The 21,938-nt window shown below is 47.1% G+C and overlaps 1 protein-coding gene across 4 annotated transcripts in view; it reads left to right on the forward strand.

Moving 5' to 3' along the window:
* The window catches only part of Mitf (melanocyte inducing transcription factor), a 182,437-nt gene that overhangs the window by 101,391 nt on the left and 59,108 nt on the right, over positions 1-21,938 (forward strand). For 2 of the 4 annotated variants that reach the window (XM_027931840.2, XM_027931841.2), the window contains exon 2: positions 6,647-6,896. In XM_027931840.2, coding sequence (XP_027787641.2) covers positions 6,647-6,896 — 250 coding nt within the window. The remainder of the gene's footprint in view (positions 1-6,646; positions 6,897-21,938) is intronic. The other 2 variants (XM_027931842.2, XM_027931844.2) reach the window with 1 other exon arrangement.

The following is a 21,938-nucleotide window of genomic DNA, read 5'->3' on the forward strand; positions in this document are numbered from 1 at the left end:
CATTGTCCTTGGTTGGAGTGCAGAGACTTGGGAAACCGGGGAAGTGACAATCACCAACTTAACATGCAAAAGTAATGAGGACGAAAGCCACCTAGAAGAGCTCATGTGTTAGAGAGGGCACTCCACATGGCTGATCCTCCCTGCCGCTTCCTGTGTTAGAGAGGGCACTCCACATGGCTGATCCTCCCTGCCACTTCCTGGTTTGTCAGGCAAGCCCCCACGTGAATTTTAATTTTATTTATACATTTTATATTGGTGGGTGTGTATATATGTGTATAACCCTGTACAAATGTAGTACATGCACCAACATGCACAGAAATGATGACATAAATGTAAAGAAATGTTCTCAGGTTTCTTCCTGCACCCCAGGGTACCTTCTTCTTTTCTTCCAGTGCTGGGGAGGGAGCCCAGGGCCTCATGCCTGCTGGGCCAGTGCCTTCCCACTGAGCCACACCACACCCCCCACCCCAGGATGTCATGTTTTGATCCCTCCTTCAGACACTATTGATACATTGGAAGTCTATTAAGGCACCTTGATTTGGATGTAATCATTCATTGAGACTCTTACTTGGACCCACTGATGGTCCAGGTGACGAACAGAGAGACTCTCCAATAGTCACGAGAGTCTCTAATCTCTAGTTTGTATTGACTAGTTGGGGTCTTGGTGTCGGAAATTAAAGATTTCAAATTTCAACCTCCATATGACTGGTGGTTCCTAGTTTTTTAGAATCTTTTCTCTTTTATACAATGAAAGGTAGGACGCCCCTGTGATGGGAGCACCGTTCAGTTCAGGCACCATGATGGTGATGTCTCAAATGCATAGGGGCACCTGTGTCAGAAAGCATGCAGATGTTGGTTGAAGGGGGAAAGGGGAGCAAGATGTGCTATCTTTTCCAAGCCCTTTTATATTCTCTTTATCAGAAAAATAGAGTATGTGTCATGTGAGCTGGTAACGTTTCCAGAAAAAGCTGGAATATTGGCAGATTTTTATTTATTTTCGTGTCATTTAAAACCCAAGTTTGGGGTTGGGGATGTAGCTTGGTGATGACCTGCTTTCCTATCATGTGCAAGACCTTGAGTTCAGTCTCCGGGAGTCACACACACACACACACACACACACACGGAATAAAACCCGAGTTTGGTGAGTCCAGGTGTCCTGAAGTTCTCAGGGTTCGACAGTAGACTGTGGTACCTGGTCCCTCCACCGGCTCATACTCCAAGCTGTTGTAAATCCCACAATGAGGGATGATGGTGTCTCCTATTGGTGCTTGCTTCCTCTATCCATGTTGGAAGAGTCACCCTGAATCGCCATGGTGGGGACAGTGTGGTACTGAGTATTCTGAAATGGACACCAAGATTGTCACTTTAAAAACCACGTCCATTACGAACTCGATTCCTCCTGTGGAAGCACTTTAGAAACCTTCAGACTGGGTTTTCTCTGGCAGTAAACTGGTTGGGGGCAGTTTCCATAGATCCTGCCATGGGTTCCTGGGCTTATGATAAAGTAGCTGTGCCATAACCGTCAAGATCCGCAGGCAGCATCTGGAGGGATGTTCTTGACTGATTCCGCAGCCCTGTTAGCAGGAGTGAGTGTGCTTCTTACTCCTTCCTGTCTACTCGGCGAGTTTACTTATGCAGAGGGCTCCAGGTGCTGGCCAGCCCACGGAGGCTGCACACTTGGGGTGCAGGACAGAGAGCCTCCGGGCGGGCTGCAGAATTGGAGATGTGGGCTGGTGTCTCAGCACTCCTGCCAGACAGATCTGGGATCTTGGACGTTTTGCTGTGAGTTTCTACCCAAGGCTGCGTACCAGATAAGATGCAGAGAATTTGTAGATAAGATGCCTCACCTGAACTGAAATCAGAATTCTGCAGGAATGGAACTGGGAGATTTAATTTTAGACACAGCTCTCAGCCGAGGACGTTGCAGCCTTTTGTCCTTGGAAACCCCTGTGGCTTAGCCTTCCTTCGACAGCCTTCCTACCGGGGCCTGAGGTTGCTGCGCCTTCTGGTGCCCTGCACTGTGGGTGTAAGAGGCTCCACCCTGTGCTTTCCTGGTCACCAGCACAGTGTGCCCCCGTGTGAGCCGAGGCTGTTTTGGCGCTCTGTCAACCCAATGCTACTGTGGTTACTTTAACTGGGGAAAAAAGCTGGGATTCCTACTTTAGGGCTCATGAGAAATCGCAGCTGAAATCACCTCCTTCCTCCATCCCTGCAAAGCTTTGTCAAGTTCTCAGAATTAAAAAGGGATCATCTGACCTTTAAAAGACATGTCTTCCATGGTCCAAGCCTTTTTTTTTTTTTTTTTAATTGCTTCCTGTATCAAAAAGAAGTAGCATGTTCATGGCTTAATATAATTTTTACCACTAATTTTTCCAGTCTCTGAGCTAAGCTTTTTATATCTACTACAAAGCTAAGTCCTCACCACAGTGCCGAGGGGCCAGTATACTGAAAAGCTCTGATTAATAAGGAAAACCCAAGTGCAGAGAGATAGGCGGACAGGGCCTCGGTCACAGTCAGCAGTGGAAGAGCTGTGCCCTGCCCAGGGGGTCGAGGAGGGGGACACAGGAGAGGCCCCACCCTTCCCACAGACCAAAGCAGACTTACGTGGTGAATGAAGGGGTATTGGCACACGTCAGGTGAGGGGTGATCAGGGAAGCCGGGGTCTGGGGCAGTGTGGAATTTCTGATAGGTTGAGGTTGTTGATAAAGGCAGTGGAATAAATTATTTGGATTTAGGACTATGCCAGCTTATTCAGAGGCCCCGTCCAACATTCCTATACCATGGCAGAGAAGCAGGAGGCGTTGAAGCTTAAAAACCTACACTCAGCAGTAGAGGCAGGAACTCGGTGGCGCTCAGTGGCCACTCCTGGACTCTGCTGCTTTCCAGCCACTGTGCTGAGCCCTTTGCTTTAGCCAGTTAGCTCACGTGACCCTGCAGTGCACTCTGGAGGTGGGTTTTAGAGAAGACCAGAGAGGTTAAGTGGCTCATGGAAAGCAGCACTGCTCAGCACTGAGTGGGCTGGAATCTGAGCCTTGGAGTCCTCCTCGGGTCAGCGTGGAGCAGTTCCCATCCTCAGGGGAGGTGCACGTCCTGCTGCAGCAATTCAGCAAAGTGCCACCAAGGGCCTTTGCCTCTGGGCCCAGCTTTGGTTTCTGAAGGCGAGACGTATGCCTTCCCACGTGGAACCAGATCAGAGCCCAGTCATCAAGGTAATTGACTTGATTTTCAGGCGTCTCAGAATTAGGCAACCAAGGTTTAGAACGTGAGATTAGCAGCCAGGTATTCCCAGCACCTGGCTGAAACTATTTGTTGAATAAATGACCTTTACATAATCTGATTAAGAGGAATCAGACTCATGGAATTAGGATTATGGAGGCAGGGTTCAGATTCATGGGCCCCGGATGGGTTCAGTTCACTCAGAATCAAATGCACTCGGACATCTGTCCTTGTGTGTCATCAGAAGCTTTGGCACCAGCATCCTCGTCACCTGGAACAGTCTCAGCTAAACCACGGCTTTGAGTTTAAAGCACCGGGCTCATTCGTCCCTCTGGTGTGATGATGTGCAGATGTCCTCATGTCTGTCTGTGAGGTGACAATGACAGATTCAGTTATCTCTATAAGATGGAGAGCAACCACCTTGCAGGGTGTGTGTGTGGTGTGTGTGTGTGTGTGTGTGTGTGTGTGTGTGTGTGCAGTGAACTGACTAATGCTTCCTTGGCACTTTTTTAAAAATCCTGAAAAATTTGTCAACACTGTCAATTAGCTGAGCTACAAAATATACTTGCTCTATTTTCTTTCATGGAGTTTCCATATATTTGTACGGGCTCTTGCATAGATGTTCATCTTTCCTCTGAGGAGAATATTTGAGAACGGGATTTAAGTAACATTGTTGACTTTCAAGTATGCAGGCTTAATATGGTTTGTAACTAGCAATTTTAATTTGTCTCCGGAATGCTCTACTGTTAATTGAAAGGATTTTCCTCCCCGTATCACAGCCAATGACTTGTCCTGGGCAGCTAATTAGTGCGATTATTCCACAGCTGCATTTGCTACCACACAAAGGTTTGCTCCTGTTTCTATCAAAAGGATCAGCCTCCCTGGGAATGTTGGGACCTGACAGGCTTTGAATAGTAAGACTACTTTTTTATTTTTTTTTTTAATTTTTAAATACCTCTCCCTTCTTTTCTCAGCTTAGGAGAATACATTGAGCTTTGAACATGTACATACTCAATGGAGGGAAAATACATTTTCTTCTGATGCTCTTTTGGTAGGGCCTCAGCCAGTGACTGGGTTATTTTAAGTGAGTAGAACAGCCCAGGAGCATTCTTATGATGCAGATGGGTGCATGATATTAAAGTAATAAACATACTTGTGGCTTAGGAAAGGCAGGGAAGGAAAGAGGGTATAAATGTTTGGGATGCTATAGACTTCCAGGAAAACAGTGTATTGGCCACAATCCCCTTGTCCTCTCTGTGATGGATCCAAGGTCCTTTCTTCCTCCAAATGACGACTTTGGTCTTCACATTCTTAAATCAGTATCTACTGACATATATTTTGCTACTGAACAAAATATTATGGCTTAATAGTTTAGAGGATAAAAATGAAAGAAAAATAAATTGACCTGCAGTTCCCTTCTCAGCCTGGTCACCATGACTGTCCGTCACATTCCTGGCGGTCACTGTGTGTGTGTGTGTGTGAACACACTCAAGCACACATCATGGTTCCTCTAGATCAGGGTGCCCATGCACGCCTGAGTCCTGCTTTCTAATTTACTCTTTATCACATGTATTTCCTACTTTGCTCTGTAGTTGGGCAGTTTTTAAAAAATAAGCTGTGTTTTTTTGACTTCATGTGTTAGGGTTTACTCATCCTTGGATTCCAGGGCACATCTAGGCAATTTGGCAGAGTGTGCGTTTGTAAAGAGCTCTATAGTGTCAGCTTCCCATTTACTTAAGGAAAACTGTCTGGCGACGAGCTCCCTGACTCTAATTGAAGGAGCAATGGTGGAGCTTCTTGATGACCTTTGGTCCTCTCCTTGAAGGTTTGTAGTATTCACCAGCAATGGCCCCCAGAACAATATCCGCACACTTTTTCTTGTGGTGAACATTTAAAACTTTGGCTCTTACCTCAAGGGCTGTTTCCACCTGTGTTTCTAACCGTATCTCGTCGCCTAGATTCAGTCCCATCAGCAAATGTCCCTGCACTATCTGGGAACGCCGCAGGAGGTAGCTCGGCAGGACCCCATCACCATCGGCTGGCCCGCTTGTCCTGTGGTGTAAATTGGCAAACTGGGGGTAGCACGTCTACCGTGACATTTTTCGGGACACCTGCTCACCCTGCAGCACGTTCTGCCTCCTGCGGAGTCTGAAACTTCTGCCTTTGCGACTTCCCAGGGGGTCAGTGACATCGAGGCCTCAGCCGGCCCTTGGTGAGAAGGCGAAGGCAGTGCTGGGGTTTGTACCCAGGCAGGGAAGAGCAAGCACTGACACGTCCCCAGACGAGCTGACCTGAGGTGAATAGTCGCTCCGTCGTTTCCCAAGTTTTAAATGAATGCCCTCAACAGAGGTGTTGGAATACATAGTTAGATTTCCCACATGGCGGTAACAGCAACAGTAGACGTTCAGGGAGGCAGTGCTCCAAGGGACCCATTGTACCAAGGGATTTGTGTGTGTTGTTTTATTTAATCCCTCAGAGTCCCCAGGAGGCAGGGCCTGGAGTATGATCGATGAAGGGGACGTGAGCAGGCCAAGTACAGCCCCTGCAGGACGGCCAGCGCCCTCCGCTCCGATGCACCCTCTACTCCAGGGGCAGTGACTAAGGCAGAGACAGGCCTGACCACTCGCCAGTGTCACAGAGCTATCAAGACAAGGCAGCTACAGACCCAAAGTGGGAAACTTGGGGTGGGGTCTTTAATTCTTAGGGCGAGAGTTTAACATGTTCAATAATTTCGACTCAGGGAGCCCCGGACCATTAGTAGCAGGACACACAGAGCACAGAAAGCAGTGGACACGCCAAGAAAGAGCAGAAGGGGCCCCGAGGAAGCTGTGACAAGAACGGGGCGCGTCTCCTCCTCCCTTGCCCTCTTGGGGTCGAGCTCAGGGGTGACGTTGTCGTCCACCTGCTCCTTTCATTAACTATCAGAGAGCTGTTTCCCCACGATAAAGCTCCCCTTTCCTTGAATAGTTCCTTCTTAGTAAGCATGTTAGACATCCTCAAGGTATTTTGAAGGCATCTCTGAGTAGTTGGCTAGATTCTATTATTTAAAAAAAGCAAAGCAAGCAATTTGTGTCTGAATCTGGGGTCTGGGGTGCCATCAAGATGCATGGCTCCTTGGAAATGCATATGGCGGCACTATATTTGGTGGAATGAAGGGTGTGCGGTATAAAATGTCAAAAAAAAAATTAATCAGCTCCATAGAAATGCCTAGATGCAATCAAGCCAACTTATTTTAATTCGACTACTGATGACTCAAATCCTGTCACCTCTTGATTTTCAATTATGTGGAGTACCGTCGTTGTCGTCGTAGGACTTGATTATATTCGCGCAGACTCATTTTGTAATGTGGTGCCATTTAGGACACCCCAAAATGCAAACAAGGGGTCTCATTAGGAAACTAAGTGCCGTGTGCCTTTTGGTCTCCCCACAGCAGTTCTGCGGAGCATCCCGGGGCCTCCAAGCCTCCGATAAGCTCGTCCAGTATGACATCACGCATCTTGCTACGCCAGCAGCTCATGCGTGAACAGATGCAGGAGCAGGAGCGCAGAGAGCAGCAGCAAAAGCTGCAGGCGGCCCAGTTCCTGCAGCAGAGAGTGCCCGCGAGCCAGACACCAGCCATCAACGTCAGCGCGCCCACGACCCTTCCCTCTGCCACCCAGGTGCCCATGGAAGTCCTCAAGGTACGTGCGCGTCATGCTTGCGGAGGGACCCAGACCTCCTCCTTTTTCCGCTTTCTGGATTTTTTATTTCTCAGATTTTATCCGATCATCAAAGTGGTACTTGTAAGTGTCACCTCTGTGGGTTCCGACATGCCTTTGTCTTTCAAAAGAAGGGTGACCCTGACTGGGACCCTCCATAGACAGCATTGCAGCAGGAGTCCCAGGTAGGAGCAGGTGTTTCTTAGAAGAACCTCCTCCCAGTCTTTCTTTGGGGAAAGTTTCAAATCCTAAACGTCATCTGAACCGGGCATCATCTAATAACTTGCTCCTTCTTCTTAGATACGGACGTTCTACGGCATACTGCAGTTTTCTTTTTCATTTAGTCACGTTCGTTGGCTGTCGAAACTCTTAGGAAGGGTCTGCGGGTCCAAAGTGGTGGGCGAGCTTTCGGCTCCATAATAGCCAGGCTGTGTAATCCTTTTACTGAACTGAGTCCTCTGCTTTGGGTCTCTTTGATTTCTTGCTAGAGTAGAGACGGCAGGAGCTCGTTAGCCTCATTCTGTCGGGGACATAGAGCTTCCTAATTACTCAGGAAAGTTGTAACAAGTCTAAGAATAGTTGGCATCTCCCATGTGTCTCCCACCTCCCGTGGGGAGACACCCCTCGCTTCATGATAAACATTTCAATTTTTTAGGATGATGGGTTCAGGCTAAGTTAAAAAGAAAACCGGCAGCGGAACTTCCTTACTTTCTAATTTTTACCCGCCGCCCCCCCCCCCCCCATTCACCTAATTGATTCTTTCTGAAGAGTCCCAAGTGTTACTGTTCAACAAACAATGTGAACTTTACGCACCGGTGATTCACTGTTGGTCTTTGGGTTCATTCGTGGGAGCAGAAGCAGCAATCTCTGTGTTTAAAGTTTACTCTTAAAGCAAACAGAGCGATGATGTGGTGTAATCAGAAAGCCGCAGGTGATCCTTCCCAGGAGGGACCAAAAGGATTCTTCAACACCAACTTTAAAGTCTGTTTATTTTTTATTTGCAGAGTCTTTTAAAATGCTGTGACAGTAGTGGAATTTATTTTTTATTTTATTTTATTTTTTTGTGAATTTCTTGATAGAGAAGTCAACTGAAACTTTCTTAGGGCCCAAAGGATCCAAACTGCTTCCCATGGAATTTTAAGAATTTTGCTGAGATGTGATTGGCATTCTGGATATTGTCTCCACAAGGGATATTTCACTTTTCTTGTCAAGTAAAAAAATAAGGATTTTGCTCTGGAATCGATTATACCATGAATTTTAAGTTCTGCTTGGATGAAAACTGACACTCTTTAAGTTTTTATAGACATAAGATTTATGTGGTTTCATGTTTGCAAGAGTCACAGTTGTCCTATGCAGATCTTGGGGTATTTAAACTAACAAGAATTAAATAACAACGAGATATGGAGAAATATGTCCATTTTATTCATTATGATCTAATTTTTTTTTAATTTGAAGAGCAAATAGGAGAGGAGATGAAGTGAATTTGAGCTCATTGTGGTTTATAGACAATTTGAAGGTTCTGTTTGATGCTGTATTAAAATATATCACATTGAAGTCCATTTTCCTATCAGGACCTCTGCTTGTGATACAGAAGAAATTTGCCTAAATACAAGTGTATGGAAACACCATTTCCGTATCATTTAAAAAGGTGACATTTTTAAGTGTTTAAGATGTGATTTTGGAAAACTGTTCTGCATTAAATAAATGTAAATAATCTGCCCATTTTTCCTTCACGATGCTGTGTCCTGGCCGTCCTGGGTTGGGCTGCGGGCCCCTATTCAGGAATGTCACAAACACAAAGAAACGGTGAAAACTGAGACACACAGTATGACCAAAAAATGAGCAATTGATGAATTTGTATTCATGCTGACTAGATTTTATTTCTACTTAATTTTTGTGTTTTTAAGACTTTGATATGTGAACTGGTGAAGTGTGTCATATAAATGAAAACAGAAAGTCGTTGGTTTTACCAGCTGGGTGGCTTGTTTAGCTGTTTAGATGAGTTTCAATGCCGTTAAGTGAAGGGCAGAATAGAAAGATGTGATTGCATCCATGTAAGGTGATGTCCTACGAAAGGCAAGTAGCGTTTCCATGCAGAATTTCCCTGTACGTGATTGCTTCAGATGCTAAAGTCTCAGTGCTTTGTAGAAGTAGTTTATGTATCTTCAATAGCTCTGTGTGTGTGAAAATACCGAGATATTTATTATAGAAATACACATGTGGGAAATCTGGGCTTTTGTCTTCCCTTTTATAGTTAAGTCAGCACAATTTTGTGAAGCCAACGACTGAAAGCAAAACCGTAATGTGCTGAATCTTGGGCCATTCTCTGTGAGTATGCGACATAGGTACCACCGAGTAACATATCCTCAGGGTAAAGTCTGAGCAAACTGTTCGTTCACGTCTAAAGGTTTAAACTGCTAACAGTGAGCTCCATATGAGCAAATGGATGTGCTCTACACACTGCAGCGTCTGGTCCCATCTCTCTGATTTTGAACCTGGGGGGAGAGAGGTTGTAGTGCACTTGTCCCAGATGCCTGCAGTTACCGGCATTCTGCAGTTGGTGGGATGAGGTCGGAGTTTTTAAGAGCCAAGTTAGGGTTTTCAGGTTAGTGCCTTTCTTTAGCAGAGTTTTACTTAAATTAGGAAGCTCTTTGAATTGTGTTGAAAAATTGTCTACGTCTGGTGACTCGCAGGAATTCCCACTGGAGGTTGGAAATTCACATCACTCATTTCTCCGCACCTGATCAGGTTTCATCTCTGTGAAGCTTTGCAGGGTCGGCATCTGGCCTCTGTATCGACCCGTCTGCTTGTGGATTAATTCCTCCTATTGGCTTTTATGTCGGGTGATGTGGAATGATGAGTCTTGTGGCTATGTATTTGGTTAGTGGAGATGTTCTCTGGCTTTCTTAAGAACCAGTTGGCATACCCAACTGGTAACTGATTTAAGTGTGCGTCTTTACCATACATGGAATGCGGAATGCGTTTTTCACAGTAGTGAGCGTTCCCATATGTCAAATTGTGGATTAACGCAAAACATTATTAGGGACCGTTAAGAGACTGTTTTTTTTTTTAAGTTGTTGATGGACAGAATGCCTTTATTTTATTTGTTTATTTTTATGTGATACTGAGGATCGAACCCAGTGCCTCACATGCTGGGCAAGCGCTCTGCCGCTGAGCTACAGTTCCAGCCCCGAGACATGGTTTCTTAAGGGCTTTGTGGGCACGGCACTGGTACAAACTTGAGGATTGAAATTTCTTTCAAACAACAACAGGATAACCAAGGACGGATTTTGGGACATATCAGGCCTCGCAGCTAAGGATGCCTCCTGGTCCCGACCCCCAGGGAGCGTTCACCTCGGCGTTTGCTCCTGTCTGTGGCAGCTCCCCGCCTTGGATGGACCGTGGAAGTCCTGGTCGCCTGATCTAGGGATGACAGGTCATCGAGGTTTCTTTCCCCAACACGCAGCCGGGCAGGTGGGAGCTCAAACACACGAGCGATAGTGTGCAGACATTTCTCTATTCAGAAATTCACAGGGAAAACTGGGCTCCCTCCCACTTTCTCTCCTTCTTTCCTTCTTCTCCTCCATCATTCCTTTTCTTCCTCTTTCCATCTTTCTTTCTGCTTTTGAATTCAAGAATTCAGAGTCCTAATGTTCTCTGTGGAGTAGGTTGTACATTGTTTTTTTTTTTTTTCTGTTCTCCTTCAGAGAAAGGTTATATAAATTTAAAAAAATATAAATATATACTTTTGTTACTTCAGAGTGTTTTATTGTAAGTAAAGTACGTTATTGGTACATTTTCACTCTTTTCTGAGTCATTTCAGGAATTGGGCACCTGTCTCTGTTTCTGCTTGTCGAGGGTAGGAGTGCTTTTTGCCAGGACTCTGTGCCAGGTTAACTCAATCCGTGTGGGCATCTGATTGGTGGCTGTGTCCTTAACACGGCAACCCTCTGAACAGAGTTTAGTGAGTTGGAATGGAAGTCCCACTTGCTATCACCTTGTTGTACAAATGCTGTATGTCCTTGAGGTCTCTCAGGGAGGGGAAAAGTCGATTACTATGTTGCTGCTCTTTCTCCATGAATCATGAAATTCGCCTGGAATAGAGTTTTCCAGGTGTGACTCAGTTTGTAGGTAGAAACAAGGGAGAGGGCATATGGAATTATGTGGGCTGAGGGGTTCAGGGCTGGTGGAAGGAGGCCCTCCCACCCCCACGGGTAGACTTTGCTGAAGATTTATTTAGCCCGGGATACAGGAGCCGGGCAGCCTCTCTGACTGCAGGAAGCAGGAACAGATGGGGCGTGTCTCAGATCAGCCTGCCTTGGTCCCCGAGTCAGGGGACCCATGGAGGAGGCGCTGTCCAGATCTGAGACTTCTTCTGGTACCGTATTCCCTTCTGGGCCCAGTCGTTGCAATGGATCTGTCAACCTCCGCCTCAGGGGGTGTCTGTGACCTCTGGTGTCCTTTGTTTCTGAATCCAGTGCAGTGTCCACAAGGCTGTGTCCTCAGAAAAAGGGACTCAGTTTCCGGGTTCCACACACCGCTCTTCCTCTTTCCAGAGACCCCGTTTCCCTGCAGAGTCTTTGGCTTGTTCAAGGTCACATACAAAGTAATTTCCTTTTTTCTTTAAGTCACTGTTTTTCTTTAGTAGTTGCAGGTGGTACTTGTTAACTTTTAAAGGTACAAACAGCAGAGGAATAACCCTGCCAAAGCACCTTCAGCGCGCCAGGCCGGGCAGGCCCCTCGCGGTGTCCTGAGAGCAGCTTGGCCGTTGTGGTGCACAGTGCTCCCTGCCTGCTCTGCACCCCTCTGGCCCTGCATCTCACACAGCTTAGGGACCCCCGGGGCGAGGTTAGTAATCTTGGGGCACAGCTGTCCCTCGGTGGTGAAGTCAGACTGAACGCAGGCCGAGAAGGGCAAGGCTTGGTCAGTGCTTACTGATCAGTGTTGGGCTTGGCCTTTCTGTGCTGCTTTTAATGACCAGTAATGAAACGCTGGCGGGATGAAGTCCTCTGGCTTGAACTTTCAGGCTGTGTCCACTTGAAAGAGCAGGCCAGGAGGAGCAAATGCCTATAGCAGAGCAGTGGACCTCACTAAGCCGGCGATTGTCCCGGTTTTCTGAAAACATTGGAATACCAACTCCAACCGCATTTTCCATTGGTGATATTTGTAGTAAATGGGGACGATTTCTCCCTGCGTGACCGTGACCACAATGCCATTGTTTATGTGGCTGAGGGGCGGGACAGAAGCTGTCATTGGATTTTACCAGGTTGTGGATGGGCCGGCTGTGCTCCGTGACCCCTAGCCACACAGCCACTTGCCTTGAGGTATGAGGGTCTTCACCGTCGTCATCGCTGACCTCCTGCTACCTGACAGGAGGCAGATGCTGGCCACTCGTCACTCCCCCCGTTGGAGGAAGCCATAGCGACTGCACCGTCTTCTGTCTCCTGTGCAGTTCTCGGGATTCCCTGCTCCTGGAGGTGAGGGTGGTATGGCAAGATTACCAGGGTCTGGGACCCCGAGCGTGGGCAGAGACGGGGGTGCCTGGGAGCCGTCATTTCTTTATGATACCGTAGAGCATGCATCCTCAGCAGGGACGGGAGTTCCCCATGGAGAGGAACTGGCTCTGGGAGGGCACACAGGTCATGCGTACTGCAGTAGCCCGTGACCCTGGGCAGCCATGGTTTATGACGGGGAGGTTAAAACTTCGTGGAGCAGAGGCGGTGAGGAGACCCACGTCTGCGAAGACTCCTGGGGCAGGTGCTCATGGGAAGAAGGTGGGGATCCGTCCTGTAGAGTGAGCAGCAGCTGCTTCCCCTCCTCCGGGCACTCCTGTGAGTGTGACCCCCACCTTCTGCCTGGGCTGGGTCTCCCAGGACAGGGGCTGCCGCTGCAGTCACACCCAGCACAGGCCAGCAGTATAACTCCTTTAATGTACCCCTGGCTGGGAGGGAGGTGCTGGCCTCGCCATCTCAGATAGGGGAGCTGGCACAGAGACACTCAGTAGCTCACCAGACGTCACCAGAGGAAGAGGAGAGACGTCAGGACGTGAGCTGGCTTCGGAGCTCCGTGGCCACCCGCGTGGCTCCTCTCTGAGAGGGAATGAATGGCCTGAGGAACTTCAGGGGAGACCATGGCGAGCCTCTGTCTCTGCAGCGGCAGGAGCCTTGGCACAGAGCACATGCTTATTACCTTCAGCTGTGTCTTTAGACCTGCTGCACCCTACTGGATAGGTGGGAGGAGCCCGGCCTCCACGTGGGGACCTGGGGTGTACAGAGCTCAGGTCACATGTTGGGCTCCACACCCCGCCCTGTCCACTGTCCACACACTCAGCTGGCTCCTGGGACTTCCGCAGAGCGCAAGGACCCTGCTAGACAATTCTGAATAACCACTGGTGACAAAGACCGTAGAGAAGCAGGAGGCTGGAGAGAAACTTCCGGGGAGTCTCCGGAGCTTAACGGAAAGATACATGAGTTTAGGCCTTTGGGATTAGAAAGGGCTGCTCTGTTGAATGGTGAAAGGAGTCTCCACGGTAGGCCAGAGGAAAGACCTGGCTGTGCTTTCTCCCGCATGGAGAGCCCGCCTGGCCACACTGACCACGATGGTGAGTTTTGGTCTGTTGATAGTCATCACTGTGGGTTGAGGAGCACTTTCAAGCCAGGCGCAGTGACACACACTTGCAATCCCAGCGGCTCAGGAGGGTGAGGCAGGAGGATCACGAGTTCCAAGCCAGCCTCAGCAAAAGTGAGACGCTAAGCAACTCAGTGAGACCCTGTCTCTAAATAAAATACAAAATGGGACTGGGGAGGTGGCTCAGTGGTCAAGTGCCCCCCGAGTTTGATCTCTGGTACCAAAAAAATAAATAAATAAATAAAATAAAAAGCATTTACAGTCAAGGTTTTTATGATGGAGGCTGACAGTCCCAAGTCAGGATCACTTACGTTCTAACAAACTCCACGGCTCAGCTTATCATGATCCATACGCTTTACCTTCTATGTATTCTGAAATATTTTATGTTCTGAAATATTTCACAGACTCACATGCTTCTTTAAATAGAAATTCCCGGAGCTGAGGCTGTGTAGTTCAGTGCCTGCCTTGTATGTGTGAGGCACTGGGTTCAATCCTCAGCACCACATAAAAATAAATAAAGATGCTGTGTGTTCATCTACAACTAAATAAACATTTTAAAAAATAGGAATTCCCTCCTGAAGTTATGACTGTGTTTTTAGTGTCTCTGCCCCCTCTTCACCCTTCAGGATTGGGGCTTTTGCTGTATTTTAACACTTAAAACTGGAACTTCACTTCTACTTGCTTTGAAGTGAATGTCACCGTGACAAGGTCAGAGTCTCCTTCATTCATGTCATCTCTGTAATCCCAGCCATGGAAGAAAGGGCTTAGATTTGAAAGACTGGGTTTTGAACGAGAGCGATTGTGGGTATGTGCAGATTCTAAACGGAACTTGGCCCTACCCAGGTAGGTGGCTGGGTCTGTGCTAAAAATACACGGGCCAGTGCTGTGGCTTCACTCGGGGGCACTGCAGCAATCGGGGCCAGCGAGCTGGTGCTTGACCCATATGTGTCTACTTTTATCGACTCCTTTGAGCATCAGCTTGAACTTTAAGACAAATGTGGTGTCCTATGACTCCCTAGCCTTTCTGATGCGGTTTATAAAGCTGTCTGCTTTTGCATGTTGATTTATGTGAGAAGGAAGTGCATCAAAAATCTAAGCATCCAAAGCAGATTAAGTTAGGAGGCTGCTCACACAGAGAAAAGTCTTACGAGAAGAATCGCTTTAATCTCTGATTTAAAAAATACAGAATATCCCGGAAAAGGGTCTAGAGGATTCTAAACCAAATTGTCCCTGCTGTTTAGGTGTGGAGTGGTTCAGGCATGGGCAGAGGCAGTGGCCGAGGCTTTGTTACCACTTTCTTTTCAGTTGGAGATGATGCGCTGGTCTTCTTCATAGAACTGAGCCCGTGTCTCTAACATGCTCTATTTAAGAGTCTTAGTGAAGTCTGGCTCCCCTAAAACCTTTGGAGCAGGACATTTCTTCTGTCAGGTGAGTATCCCAGACCAGGGCACATTATGCACCTAAAAGAAATATAAGAAGGCATGGGGAGCCAGAAATTAAGAACACAAAAAAGTATCTGGAGCCCCCGCCCCATTCTGTGTCATTTTAGATACTAGTTAAGGGGCCCAGAGTGGAACCCAGCCGTCCCCTGTCTTGCCACCTAGCATTACTTTGTTCTAATCTCCCCTGTTGGCCCTGGGTTTTATATAATTAAAATTTAGGGCTGGAAATTTCGTTGAGACTTAATTAGAAGTGACAAACCAGAGACATTCCTGCCGGTCGGGAAAGGCTTAAGACATTCTTATTGGCTGAATGACAAATATGTAACATTTTTTTGAACACTGCATGGTAGTTCAGAGTGCCTAAAGGTGACAAGATTAGCTCCGTTTTTCTAGTGAAGTAGTAAAAATTAGATTAATAAGTACCAGGCAAAGAACCTTTTCTTTTTTCTTTTTTTCCCCCTGAACAAAATCTTACCTTGAGTCCTTCTGGCTGTGGAGACTGGTGCCTTAATTAGCCACATGTTCTTTTACCTCCTGGGAAATAAGTGCGGGATGAACTTGGGATCAAGACGCAGACGTACACTGACTTAGCACACGCCGCCCAGTAATTCATCGAGGAATGTTGGTAATTAGTCCTGCCTCTTTCAACTCTTGGCTTATTTTATAAAACCGGTTGATTTAAAATAATGCCTGCTGATTTATTGCCCACACGTTTCGAGACGGGGACTTGGCCCTGGAACAAAAGCGAGATTGTGCAGAGATGGAAACGTGCCCTCCTGTGGTTGCGTTTGCACAAATTCCGAAGGGCCATCGACGTCCCCTATTAACTTTGTTGCATTTTCTTTCACCCCATTCAGCCTTTTACGGGGCTGGCTTTTGTGTCTTGGTGAAGAGAAAGAGGGAACAAATTAAAAAGGAAAAAAAAAAGAGTTTTTGAATGAGAGGCGTTTGTCAGAGCGCGTTGGCACGATGTGGTCTGATGGAATTTAGTGGGACCCTCTGTCTGCAGAGACAGGCCACAGTCATGCCTTTGGGTCCTCTTGTGTTGTTAAAACCTGTTGGTATTTATGACAGCAGGGTCCATCTTCAAAGATGGAGTTGGTGAGACCCAGGACTCAGGGCAGCAGACTCGCAGCCTGGGTATGTGCTCACTCAAGTGCCTGGTTATGCTTTGAGATGTGACCACAATCAACATCCCTGTTTGAAAATATGACACTAGGGGTAGAGAGAGAAGAGGGGAGGGGAGGGGAGGGGAGGGGAGGGGGGATAGTAGAGGATAGGAAAGGCAGCAGAATACAACAGACACTAGTATGGCACTATGTAAATCAATGGATGTGTAACTGATGTGATTCTGCAATCTGTATACGGGGTAAAAATGGGAGTTCATAACCCACTTGAATCAAAGTGTGAAATATGATATATCAAGAACTATGTAATGTTTTGAACAACCAACAATAAAAATTAAAAAAAAAAAAAAGAAAATATGACACTAGCCTGGGTCTAGTACTTAAGTGGCTCTGGGCACATTCCCTGTTCTCTTTGGACTTTGCGGTCTCCATCTGCAAAATGGGGTAATAGTGCCTGCCTTGCAGAGTTTTGAGAGGTCAGTGAGAGAATTCCCCGAAGCAGCCCTGTGCAGTCACACAGAGTGTCGGCTGCCTTTGCACATCCACGTTGTGGAACATTGTCACTAGAAATGGTGAGAAGAACCCCCTGCAATTAATTTTCATATGTTTTATTTGACCAGTGCCTGGAGGAGACCATCATTTCAACTGCAGTCAACATACAAGTTATCAAGATCTTTTACCCCTTCTTTTCATTAAGCCTTTGAAGTAAGCTTTTCCCAGTCTTCAAAGTTGGGTCTGCATTTCCTATCTGTGGCACCTCAATTCAGACACTGCATTTGCATCAGAATCACCCCGGGCTGAGATTTTATGGAATTTGCAGTTGAAAAGGTGTATTCCTAGACCCAAGTTGTTTCAAAAATGTATGAAATTCCCCAGTCACTGACTGGAGTAAGTGTTTAAATCGAGATTGAAATGAAAGGGAATAAGAATCCAGTTGCTCAGGCTGGACTGGCCACATTCTCAGGACTCAGGAGCCATATGTGGCCTGTGGCTTTCAAAATGGACAGCACGTAACATTTCTAAGTATTTTACCATATTTTCTTTAGGTTTTTGTGAATGGGATGGTTTTCCTGGTTTCTTTCTGAGCACAGGAAAGCTATTGACTTAGGAATGTCCATCTTGTATCCCGCTACTTTGCTGAATTCATTGACCAGCTCTGGAAGTCCTCTGGTGGTTTTTCAGGTCTTCTAAAGAGAGGATGGTGTCTTCAGCAGAGAGATGTGCCTTCTTTTCTTATTTGTGTCCTTTTAATTCCCTTCTCTTGCCTGATTGCTCTGGCTCGAGTTTCAAGAGCGACATTGAATAGAAGTGGTGAGAGTGGACGTCCCTGTCTTGTTCCTGACTTTGGAGGAAATGCTGTCAGTTTTCTCTGTTCAGTATGGGGTTGGGTTTGTCCTGTGTGTCCTTTATGATGTCCAGGTACGTTCCTTCCGTCCCTGGCTTCTTCAGCATTTTTAACACAGGGCTGGTAGATGGACAGAACTCAAGAGAGGACTCTGCTTACTGTTGATGGTAAATAAGGTGGCACTTTACGAGTCCCCCAGACGTGGTATCATTGCCTTGGCCTGCAAGTTGCCGTCTCCACGTGCCACCTTACACCTCCTCAGCGCTGTGGTCTTCTCCTGCCCTTGTCCCCACCAGAGGAAACCAGTAGGCCAGAGCTGGTCGCTGTCTTCTTCCTCATGACCGGGAGGCCAGGCAGGCTGGCATCTCACCTCTGCTCCTATTTTCCTGTTAAAGCAGCCGGTTGTAGGAGACAGCAGTGAAGTCAGCCTTGGGAACAGGGTGTTGTGGCCCCTCTCCACTAGGTGCCTTGCACCCTGACCCCTGCATGGTGACAGCTCTCAACTTGTTAGTCCCATGTGTTATTCACGCTCAGTCCCCACAGGTCACACCCACTGGCTCCTGTCCAGGGTGCCATGATGTGCAGACCGTGGAGGTGTGAGTGCTGATTCAGCGTTCTGCTCTTCCCATGTTTCTTATTAGTGTGTTACAGGGGCGCACAATGGTGGGGTTCCTTGTTCTCTATGCACACTTGCACACAATGTGACAATACAGTTTGGCCAGTGTCACGCCCCACTCTGTCCCATTCCTCTACTTCGTCAATGTTCTTAGTTCTTGTTCTTGGTATAAAAAGGCATTGCAGTTAATCCCAATTTGCTCTTTGGATGCATTTGGCAGTAGCTCAGTTTACTTAAAGGACATTGAAAACCGTTATTTTCTTTGCGATAGAATTGCGTGTCTGACTTTTATTCATTCTGATGTTGCTGAATCCATTCCCTTTCTTGTTGTTTAGGAAGTCTCTGTACAGCTCATCATTTGGTGAAATAGTTCTTCTCCTGTTCTTATTCACCATGTTCCTGAGTTTTCTGTTTTATAGCAATTCCACCCACTTATCAAACCAGGAATCATGCACCTGAGTGTTGGGGAATGTTTTGCTGGGCGCTTCGATATTCCTGATGCAAACAATAAGTCGATTATGTTGGAATTAGCGCACTGTGTTGGAGAGCTTTAGTGTGCTCTTCGTACAAGAGCCTGTAAGGTTGCATTCTTGTGTGGTTATAAGCAAGAAAGCCAAGAGAGCAAAGATGTCAACCACGCTGGGACTTGGAGATCCATCCTGCCCTCAGATTTCATAGTTTCCTTGGTTTGGAGTCATATCTGTTTCTCAGTTTTTATAATTTATTTTAACATTCACTTATCATCTTCAAATAATATTTTAGTAAATACTGACGCTCTCTCAAAATGATTCTGGTTTCTCAGGTTTGTGTTAAAATCTCATACTGAAGGAATGTTTTCAGCTTATTAATTGGCATAATCCTGATAGAATTTGCATCGTGGTGTGATGAACCTGGGTGGTTGTGCCCGTTTTGTTTACACTTGGGACTAGAAGCATGTTGTAGACGGGGAGAACAAAGTGAACCTTCCGTAAGGACATTTAATCCTCCATAAAATCCTCATTCAGCTTGACACGCAACCCAGGTGTTTAGAGCTGAACCTGAACCCTGCTTCTCATGAAGTCTTCTCATGAAGCTTCTCAGTGAGGAGCTCCGGGTTCTCCAGGTGCCGTCTGGACCTGCAGCCCCTGACCACCTGGGGGCCTGTGCTTACCCCAGACCTACTGAACCAGAGAGTGTGAGCTGGGGCCCAGGATCTGTGTTTTAACCAGTCCTCTGGAAGATTCCAAAGCAGGCTTAAGATTCACAGCTGTAGAAACATGAAAATTTGTAAGGAACGTAAGAAAAATGTGGAGATACAGGTACCATTCAAGTCAACCCAGTTTCTTAGCAGAGAGTCTCCTTAGATCCTAGGCCGTGTTCATTTGTGGCAAACCTCTAACATGACAAGGACTCAGGGAGGAGGAAAAGGAGGATGCGAGGTGAAGGAACATTGCTGGCGTGGACCAGAGGAGACGGCAAGATGCCCACAGCTCCTCAGGGCCTGGTGTGTGGGTGTGTCCCGGTGAATGCAAAGTCGCTGCCAGTAGCTCAGTCCTTTCAAACCTCCAGGGGGGAGTGGAGGACCAAGTCATAGTGAGAAACTCCAGAACCACTTGCTCTACAGCAGTGGCTCCATGTGACGCTGTAGAGACCACAGGGCCTTTGAGGAGCGCTGAGGGTCAACAGATCCACGTCCACAGACACCTCTAAATCAAGCCCATCTCACATGCCTTTGTGTAATAAGTGCCCTGCTGCTGCATGAAAGTGCAGATCGATACCAAAACTACGAACTTCATTTCTCCTGGTCTTTAGGCATCTTCTTGATCAATGAAAACCAAGAGCTCAACTCCAGACCAAATAGGGCCTTGAAATGCTTGACTTTTAAGAGTGCTAAAAGCTCCTTTGAACGTGTTTTGTTTTGTGGAGCACTGCTAGGTTCAGAGCAGCACTGAGTAGTTGGCATAGCTTTCCCAGGTGTCCCCTGGTGCCCATAGGCTTATTCTCCTGGGTTATGATGTGCTCCCAGCAGAGGGTACCCCGTCACTGTTAAGGGACCTGCGTGATCGTCACCCAGGTCTGTACTTAGCATTGGTTCATCCTTGATGCTGTAGGCCCTGTGGGTTGGGAGAGACGCGTGATGACATGTGTCCCCTCCCGGTTACTGTAGCATGCACAGTGTTTTTTTCCATTGCCTTAAGGATCCTCTAAGCTCTATCTTTTCCTCTGAAGTAAAAAGCCACTTCTTTTTAGGATTATTTATTTATTTATTTATCAAGTGTATTGGCCACACTTTTGGAATCTACTCTTGTCTTAAAATTTGGACCCCGTTAAACGGTAACTAATGAGCCTGCAGACCCAAGGTCCCTGACGTCACCAGCAGCTGGCCTGGGTGGAGTCGCTGGTATCAGAGGTTCCTGCTGGTGCAGCAGCAATCTGACCTTAACAGGAAGCGGTTTTCTTTGTTTCCTCTTCTGTCTTCATCTTCCCTCTGAAGATAGTACATCCAGCCTATGGCCTGCTTGCCCTGCTATTAGGATAAAGTCGACGGCCGTTAATTTAGGAGGCTCCACAGGAAAGACTGACCCTGGAGTCCTGACCACACGCCCAGCATTGAGGGAGGCCCTGCTCCTGCGTGGACCATGGGGTGCGGTTTGCTTCAATCAGAAGACACCCTTCCGTCTCCCCACCTCCCTCTTGTTCTCAAGGTCACCCAGCAGATGTAGAAAGTCAGATACCCCCTGACATGCCCAGGAGGACTTCTGCACCTCAACCCGATCTAGACTTGACTAGCTTTTCTGTTGGGTGTTCCATGTTTTGATTTAAATGCATGCAGAGGACTGGTACCGAGGCCCTGGGTGATTGGGCGTACTTGCCGTCTGGCTGCAGAGGAGCTGCGAGAGGACCCGGCCTCCAGAGTTCTGCACCACGTTTCTCGTATCTGCACCGCAGGGGTAGTGAAAGTCCTCAGAGCTGCCTAGTGCACGAGCCTGCCCAGCACTCAGCACGGTGCCTAGCACAGCAGGTATCCATGCCACCTGCTGCCACCTGCATTTCAGCCAGAGACACGCTCAGTCCCCATTAGTTGAGCCACAGGATGGGTCCCTGAGAGCTGGCTAAAAGGTGAATGCTTTGCCAAAAGGCACAGGAGGGCAATCCCACCTGTGATCTGCAGTCAGTTTTCCTGATCTGTATGGGATGTTTCTGGATTCTTCTCACCAGTTACTGTTGAGTTTCCCTTGAACAGGGAATTTTTACTAAAAACCTCCTGGTCACACAACTTCTCTCAAAAGCAACTTTTTAATCCATTCATTTATTTTTGGCGGGGGAAAAGGGATAGTGAGATGCTTGGCACAGATTTTAACTTCCTCCTATGACAGACTCATTCTCTGAAAATCTTAGAAGTTTTTTTTTGATGAATGACCGACAGCCAGAAAGGTATTTGTTAACTCTTTATCTGTAGAAAATTCTGGGGAAAGAGATAAAAACTGGGATTAAATATTCAAGAAAAATTATTAAAGACCTTAGGCTCTTAAAATGCTTCCTGATTCTGAAATTAAGGTTTCACGAATAAGCTGAAAAGCTAGTGCTTTGGTTCCGGAGCTCAGATAAAACATGAGTGACCCTGCAGGAGTCTATTAATGGTTAGCTTTCTAAAGCATTATTTTTAGACAAGTAGAGATTCAAAATGCATTTCATCACAGCCCTGGCGCCTTCAGTCCCCAGGGCCACTTTACTGAAACAGGTGACCAGTGCACACAAGTGGCCTGTTGAGAGTCTTCGTCACTCCTGAGCCGTGTTTTGTATTTTCCTTGGAGGCAACGTGTGATCACCCTGCAGAACCGTTCCTCTCTCTCCTCCACTCGTCTTGACACCTTTCCGCTGGAACTT

Source organism: Marmota flaviventris, chromosome 20, assembly GCF_047511675.1.
Source record: "Marmota flaviventris isolate mMarFla1 chromosome 20, mMarFla1.hap1, whole genome shotgun sequence".
Taxonomy (NCBI): domain Eukaryota; kingdom Metazoa; phylum Chordata; class Mammalia; order Rodentia; family Sciuridae; genus Marmota; species Marmota flaviventris.